Source organism: Monodelphis domestica, chromosome 1 (genome assembly GCF_027887165.1).
Source record: "Monodelphis domestica isolate mMonDom1 chromosome 1, mMonDom1.pri, whole genome shotgun sequence".
Classification (NCBI taxonomy): Eukaryota; Metazoa; Chordata; class Mammalia; order Didelphimorphia; family Didelphidae; genus Monodelphis; species Monodelphis domestica.
In genome coordinates this window covers 176,740,895-176,748,928 of record NC_077227.1, presented here as the reverse complement: position 1 = coordinate 176,748,928, position 8,034 = coordinate 176,740,895, and the positions used below count along the sequence as shown (strand labels likewise).

The following is an 8,034-nucleotide window of genomic DNA, read 5'->3' as shown; positions in this document are numbered from 1 at the left end:
ATTTTATCTGGAAGTTTCTTTGGTGGGGAGTGGGAAAGAAGGCTGGTATTAAGCTCCTTTTCTGCCCTTTTAGAGTAGAAATGAGCCAAGGGTTCAATCTAATGGCTCTAGTAGCAACATGAAGCAAAGGGACTTGGTAAAATGGTGAAGGAACAGAAAGTATGTCTTTATATTGAAAGATGATTAAACCTTAGTTCTCTTCAAGCATTGGGCTTTTAAAGAAAGTGAATGGATTTGGGAGAGGGTCCAGCTGACATAAAGAATGGGCAGAAAGGAGGGGCAACCAGATAAGAAGCTGATGTAGAAAGGCTGCACAAAAGCAAGCAGGAAAGGAGTGGGAGATAAAATTGACAATCAGCGAAATCTAAGAGCCAAGAATTGCATTTGGTCAGCGGGAGAGGAAGGAGGAAGGGAGGGGAGCAGAGGGAGGGATCAAGGGAAGAAAGGAGGGTTAGCAGCTAGCTAGCCAGGTAGGGGATTCCAGGGGAGGGAAAGAAGACTTTGGCCCTCAGAAAGGAACCAAAACCAGTTCTCCTACTGTGGTTAATAGCTGTTGGGGGGTGAGATACTCAGTCTTTTGGAAATATGAGAGAACTTTGATTAATGGTGGGTCCTACTCATTCTGGGTAACTTCCTGGGCTGGGTTTCCCTACCAGAATTCTAAAACAAAATCACATGGGTAAAGACTTCTTTCTAATATCCAAACACTATTACAACCATGTAAAAGCTTTTACTTGAACATTTTAAGTTTCTACACTTTTAAGATTTATCAAGCATCTTCTTCAGGCAGTGTAGACCATTGTCCAGGTAGTGAGATCCCATAGACTTACCTTGTATCCAACCACAGGTAGTCATCCCTTTTTTCCCTCAAAGTTTTATCCAGTAAACTTCTGACATGTTTCCTAATAGCCAGATGTATGGAGTTATCTTGGTTCTTTTCTCTTCATTTTGGCCTCACACAGGATATTCTCCAAGGTTACTAGAACCCTAGGCAGATTATATCCATGGCTTCTTGGGCAATATATATCAGCTATAAAGTTTATTATTAATTGCATTTTTTTACTAGATGCTTAATTGGTGGCATGTATTAGGTGTCGACTCTATAAGGCAAAGGTTCCTAGCCAAACTCAGGGCAGTCTTTGCTTCTGCTTTGTGTTCACATGGCATGGTTCCTTTGAAAACACAGGATACAGGCCAGCACTGTATCCTGAGGTGGGAGGATATTAGCTTCTCTTTTGTCCAGCTGAATTGGAGTGGGACCAGGGATAATAGGAAAATATATATCTAGAGCTGGAAGGGACCTAAAAGGTCATTTAGGACCACTATTTCATTTTATAAATGAAGAACCTGAGACCCATGAGGTTAAATAACTTGTTCAAGGTCCCATGGGCAGCTGCAGAGCAGAGGACTAAACTTGGGTCCCTGGACTCCCAAGTTCTCCAGCACTCTCTCCAATGCAATGTGTAGCTTCCCAAGGATGAGGGCATTAACTATCCTTCTAGAGAGGTGATCCCATGGTTCCCCACCCACTATGTTTATGTTCTTGTTCCTCTGAATAGTGGGGGGAATCTGAAGCTGTGAAAAGCTTCTTTTACTGAAGCTGGTGCTGAGAACATCAAAGATGGCAGGAAGGAAAGCAGGGGACTAGGAGAGCTTGAGGGGGTTTGTTTTATTGAGTTATGAGACCTTCATTGCAGCCCCTTTGGGCTTGAGCTGGTTTTGCTTTTTCCTTTCCTTCTCCAGCCTTTTCTCTTGCTGCTTCAGCTCCCATGTCTTCATTCCTGAATCTATTTCTTGGGAGAGCAACACGACTCGTCTCTGAAAAATAATCAGTGAGAACAGGTTAAGATTTGGAGATGGAAGAGACCTTAAAGTTTATTTCATCTAAACTCTTTGTTTTATAGAAGTGGAAACTTATACTTAGGGAGGTTAAATACAATGCTCTCCTAGGGACAGCAGTCCTGCCCTCTACCCTACTGCAAGATCAAAGTCAAATGTTTCTGACTGGAAAAGAAGAATATGGGAGGTATGGGTCATCAAACCCCACTGGTTGAAAGAATGGTTGTGCCATACATTTTCAGAATGGCTAACTGTTGATTTATTTTATTTTAGCTGAACTTATCTATTTATTATGAGAGGAGTTGTAAGGAGGGAGTAACTGGGAGAGTAATATTTTTAAGAGCAGTAATAAAAGCTTTTAAAAAGAAAATGCAGCCAGTTATATGAGGTGGGAAAAGCACTATAGTCCATCAACAGAAACTGCAAATAGAAGGGATATATGTATGTGGGAGTCTGTTCATACCAGCTGATTGTTAAATTTTTAGTGTGAACATTTCTATCTGAGAAGTTGGCAAATTCTGCAAATCAGGGTTTGATTTGTTGATTGTTGACTTGAGAAAGGATGGAAGAAATGTTATTGTATGGTTAAGTTTTCAAGTGTGTCAGGAAAGGTTTTTTTTTGAGTCAACTGATTGTTAAGTATTTTACTAGCATACCACCCAGACATGACTATGCACACACAAAATTTAGGGAGAAGACTAGAAGACAGGAGTGAGTCCAAGCTTTTGACATCTTGAATTAAGGTGGTGATGGGTCAACCAAATGAAGATATCCAGCAGGCAATTAGAAATATTAAACTAAAAGTCAGGGGACAGATCAGGATTTTGGACCTCAGAGAGGTATTAAAGTTACCAATGAAAAATGGAAGAGGATTATGGACAGAGCCTTGTGGAATGTCAACTTTTTTTGGAGGGCAGAGAAGAGATCAGGGAACCAGGAGAGAGCAGCATCATGGTAAGGAATATCAAGGAAGTGATTTCCCTTCACATAGAGATGATTAAAAATCCTAAGACAGATAATGCCAGTTCAGGCATTCAGGTTCCTCACAGAGATCCTGAATAGTCACTCACCGCAAACTTTTCCCTCTGTTCCCTTCTTCTGAGCTGGCCTTTCATTGGGGGAGCAGATCTACCATCTATAAACAGAGGTTAAGAAGGAAAAGGGATGTTCTATGAAAGGCAGTCACCAACATTAAGAACAAAATGCCATATCAAAGAGCTTTGCTCATACCTGTTTGATATAACCAGATATACTTGCCTTTTAGGCTCTCCTCTAATCTATTTTGCATACCAACACCAGTTTTTCTTTTTTTTTTATGTTAAATACCCTATTCAAAAACATTTACTGTCTCCAAACTACATACTGGATAAAATCCATACTCCTTAGACTAATAATTCTAGGCTCTCCAATCTGTCCCTGGTCTTCTTTTCCCCTTGCATAACCTGGGTCTAAATCATTTTTCCAATCTCCCACATACATAAAAAAGCTCTATTCCAATTGGATCCATCTACCCAATATCCCTAGCAATAAATCTCTTTTTACAATGCTCTATGCTCCCACAGATGTCCTATTTCTCCACATGCACTTATGTCCAGTTCAATTTTTCTTTCACCACAACTTATGACTGCTTTAGCCCAGTGACCACTACATGTGGACTTCTAGCTACTACAGCTTCTGTCATTCATTTTGGCAGTTACCACATATTAACTTGTGATAGTTCTTGAATTATATAACCACAATTCTTAAACAATTTTTTACTCAGCTACTAAGTAGAAAGTGCTGAGGATACAATGGAGAATAAATAAATTTTTATCTTCAAGGAGCTTTCATTCTAGTAGTGTATGTTTTGTTGTCTTAAAAGGCATGGGACTACATTAGTAGTAAAACCACCACTTTATCCTGTAGTTTTCAAAGCACATGTATTACTCAATTCGACACATCTATTTATTTTTTTAAATCCTTACTTTCTACCTTGCAATCAATACTGTACATTGGTTCCAAGATAGAGCAGTAAGTGTTAGGAATGAGGGTTAAGTGTCAAGGGTCACACAGTTAGGAAGTTTCTGAGGTCACATTTGAGCCCAGGCCCTGATTGGTTTAAAGTTGCACAACTATTTCCATTATTTCATAGTGTTTCTTTGTATCTCTTAGGGTAACATCATAGCATTCAATTTAGTAAACATTTGTTGAATGCTTATTATGTCCAAGGTCTGGGGCTAGGCTCTTTGGATGAATAAATCCTGTAACAGTCTCTGCTCTTAAAATCTGCCGGGGGAGGGACCTGTATATAAGAAAACATACCACAAAGTAGTGTGAAAAGAGCAAAGAAGAGATCCAGACAAAACTTTCTATGAAAATGTATTATTTTTCAGCTGGGCAGTATCTGGGAAGGTTTCATGGCAGCAGTGGCTGGCACTCATGAAGGGTAAAAGCCCATGTCTTGTTTTTTCTGGAATAAGCTGTGGTGTAGTTGAAAGAACAGAGGTCCTTTGAGTCTCGATTTTTTTTTTTAATCTACAATACAGCATCGGGCTAGATGGTCTCATTATTTCTTTCCAGTTTTAAATCCTATGATTACCTCTAAATCCTCAGTATCTATAGCAACGCACTTTATTTGAACCAACATTTGTTGAAGAAAAGGACATGGATGGTGCCTTGCCTACTGGCTTATCATGTTGAGGAAATTTAGTGTTTTCATTATCTCAGAGATAGTAGAATGTAGTGGATAGGACTGGTTTCTGAATCAGGAAGCTCTGGATTCTAATCCTACCTCTGATACATATTGGCTGTGACCTTTGGATAAGTCACTTGATCTCTCAAGGAGTTAGGCATCACTCTAAACTTAAAAAAAATGCTGACCTGCATTAGCTAAGGGAGTTTCCCATTATCAATGAAATTACAGGTCTAGTCTCTATTCCTGTCTGTAGATCTAATAACAGCACCCTGCACAGAAGTGACCTTTAATAAATGACTGTAGACAGATAGATGGTACAGTGAATAGTGCTAGAACCTGCAGTTAGGAAGACCTGAATTCAAATCTTGTTTCAGACACTTGCTAACTCTATGAACTGGGAATGTCATTTAACTTGTTTCCTTAACTAGGGTGGTTAAATGGGAATATTTGCAAATCACTCTGCAAGCCTTAAGGCTAGTAATTACTGGCCTGCCCCATTGCCTCCATTACATTACTTAACCTCGGTCTCTTTCCTCACCTGTAAAATGACAGCATTTACCTCACAAGGTTTGGGAGGATCAAATGAGTTACTTCATGTAATGGCCTTTACAAAATTTAAAGGGACATATATAATGGCCTGGCCTTTCCTTCCCTTCCAGTCTCAGGTTGATGTCTCTAGGTTGACCCGAAGGGCTCACCTGCATAGGACCAGTCGGGCAGCTCGGTGAGAGGCCCATAGCCAGAGGGGCTGGCGGCCAGGCCCAGCCTGAGGAGGGGAGGGAAAGCCAGAGATGTTAGTAAGGTCCCGCCCCCAAACCTGGGCTCTTCCTAGCCTTGCCCTTCAGCCACCCTTCTACTAACCCCATTTCCGCCACAAGGAGACCCCTCCCGGTACTCGGTCTACGGCCCCCACCCGACCCCCGGGCCCCGACCCCCCAGCCCCGGCGCCTCACTGGGTCCGCCACGCGCCGCCAGCCCAGCCCGCTACACTCAAATGTAGCCGCCGCACACCTAGAGAGTGGGAAGGGGGCAGGAGGGAGAGAAGAGCATCGTTAGCGCCCAGAGCGCCGCGGGATTCCGGTCAGTCTGTACCCCGCCGCCCCCACTTCTAGGTATACCCCCCCACCACCGCCCTGGCCCTGCCTGTAACCCAGTCCGAGTCCCGGACTCCCACATACCCAACAATCTAACAGTCAACCCAGCCATGCCAAGGGGAGGGCTGAGGAAACCGGAAGAGGGCGAGTCTACAGGAAGGGGGAAGAGCGGAAGTACAGTACAGTCCTCTAGACACCTCTGGGTGCCGCCATCTTGAGTATGCAAACTAGACCCTGCCATCTTCGGCTTTTGTACGGACTGAAAGCGTTGCCATCTTGATCAGAGGAATCCACCACAGACATTTTTGGTTGCTGAAGGAAGAAGTCCTTCTGCGCCTGCGCTTTCATTCTCGTTGCCTGCCTTTAATTCAAGCCCATTTATTAAACAACCTACTGCATGCTAGACACTGGAGATGAGGATACAAAGTCAAAACTGAAACAGTTCCTTCCTTGAGGAGTTTTCCAGTGGAGGTGGAGAGAGTAACATGTAGCATGTATAGTTAAAAAGTAAATAAAAAATATAAACAAAGTATATTTCTATTGGTATTGCAAACAATCAGCCAACAAGCACTTTCTCCTCCTTTCCCTCCCCTTCCCCTCCTCCCTCTTCTCTTCCTTTCCCTTCTCTTTCCTCCCCCTTTCTTCCTCTCTTTTTTCTTTTCCTCCTCTTCTCTCCTTTCTCCTTTTTTTTTAAAAACTCTTACCTTCCTTCTGAGAATCAATACTGTGTATGGGTGGTAAGGGATAAGAGTGATAAGGGCTAGGTAATGGGGATTAAATGACTTGCCCAGGGTCACACAACTAGGAAATATCTGAGGTCACATTTGAACCCAGGACCTCCCATCTATAGGCCTGATTCTCAATCCACTGAGCTACCCAGCTGCCCCCTTCTTTCTTCCTCACTCCTCTGGTCATTTATAAGGCATTCTTAAGTTTCCAGGAGCTTCACTATTATCTCATTTCCTTAAAAAAAACTCTGAGGGATTTTGTTGTGGTTCAGTCCTGTCTTGCAATTCAGGATTCTTTTTTGGGTTTTCTTGGCAAAGATACTGAAGTGTTTTGCCATTTCCTTCTCTTACTCATTTGAAAGATGAGAAAACTGAGGCTTATAGGGTTAAGTGACTTGCCTAAGGTCACAGCTAGTAATGGCTGAAGCTGTATTTGAACTCAGATCTTCCTTTACTTCAAATTCACTCTTCACTCTTATCCACTACACTACCTAGTTTTTGTTTTACAGATGAAGGATCTGAGATAGAAGTTAAGTGACTTGTTTAGGATCTCACAGCTAGTAATTATCTGAGATTAGATTTGAATTCTGTGCTAAGGATCTGGTATACAGAGAAAGGCAAGAAGTAAAATAAAATAAACCCAGCTTCGAAGTATTTATTATTTATTATTTACCAGGTACTGTGCTAACTGCTGGGGAAAACAGGTACTATCTCAAGGAACTTACATCATATGCAATCAGGAGAAATAATATGCAAGTATATACAGGCTAAATTAAAAATGAATACAAAGTATTTAAATATAAGGTAGTTAGAGGAAGACATTAGCAGTTCCTTAGGTTTTGGATTCAAATTCCCATAGAACAGGGGTTTCTAACTTTTTTTTTTTTATCATGGACCCCTTTTGACAGTCTGGTGAAACCTATAGACCCCTTCTCAGAATAATGCTTTAAAATGGAAATAAAGTACATAGGATTATAAAGCAAACCACTTATTTTGGCATAAAATTTCTCATATGTAGCATCCCAAGCATATTCACATCTAAGAAATATAATTGATGTATAGATATTGTATCTTCAGACACAAGGTTTGAACCATGATATCTGTGGGTGGACTCTTGACCTAGCCATGCAGCCCTTGTTCAAGGCAAACTCATTAACATTTGGTGCTCAGTCAAATTCCTTTGTAAAAATGCAGGTTGAAGTCAACATGCCCAAAAGGTGTCACCATTACCTTCCCATCCAATCTGAATTATCTATGCTTTGTTACCTGGTCATTGATCCTGGCAATCCCCAATAAAGCCTGGGGTAAAGGCGTGATTCCTTCTTCTTGTTGCTGCAATCTTCAAGTTCTCACTACTGTCTCTCCCTTTACTAAAGCCTCTCTGGGCCACATGCTTTCTATCTCGGAATCCTTACTTCCATGTGTCTGCAAACTTCTCACATTTTCCTTCAATTCTTTTTCCAGGGAAAATGTCATAGGGATCACGCCTGCCCTATCAATTACTTTGCCTTGTCTGTGTCTCTCATTCTTCACTCATATTCTCAGACTCCTCACTCCTTCTCGAGTCCCAACCCACAAAGGAAAAATCCCTTTTTATAACCGCCACTGGCAGGTTATATCATACAATGTATGTGTGTGTTTATGGACTCCAGGTTGTCAAAGAAGTCTTCCTAAAGCGGATGTGTAACCATTAAACTAT

General features: G+C 41.5%; 1 protein-coding gene across 1 annotated transcript; it reads right to left on the bottom strand.

The window, feature by feature from the left end:
• Window positions 1–1,654: 1,654 nt before the first annotated feature.
• Window positions 1,655–5,920, bottom strand: MRPL52 (mitochondrial ribosomal protein L52). Its single transcript, XM_007479799.3, has 5 exons — window positions 5,692–5,920; window positions 5,467–5,524; window positions 5,212–5,279; window positions 2,910–2,974; window positions 1,655–1,818 (listed from the first exon to the last, which is right to left on the bottom strand). Exons 1-5 carry the CDS (start codon window positions 5,846–5,848, stop codon window positions 1,678–1,680), a joined length of 489 nt encoding a protein of 162 aa, XP_007479861.3. The 5' UTR covers window positions 5,849–5,920; the 3' UTR covers window positions 1,655–1,677.
• Between the last annotated feature and the right edge of the window lie 2,114 nt (window positions 5,921–8,034).

Coding starts and splice junctions, on each gene's coding strand:
- MRPL52 (XM_007479799.3), bottom strand. CDS start 5,848: ATGGCAGGGTCTAGTTTGCATACTCAAGATGGCGGCACCCAGAGGTGT. Junction 5,280..5,466: donor GGCGGCGCGTGGCGGACCCA/GTGAGGCGCCGG, acceptor TCCCCTCCTCAG/GCTGGGCCTGGCCGCCAGCC. Junction 1,819..2,909: donor AACAGAGGGAAAAGTTTGCG/GTGAGTGACTAT, acceptor ATTATTTTTCAG/AGACGAGTCGTGTTGCTCTC.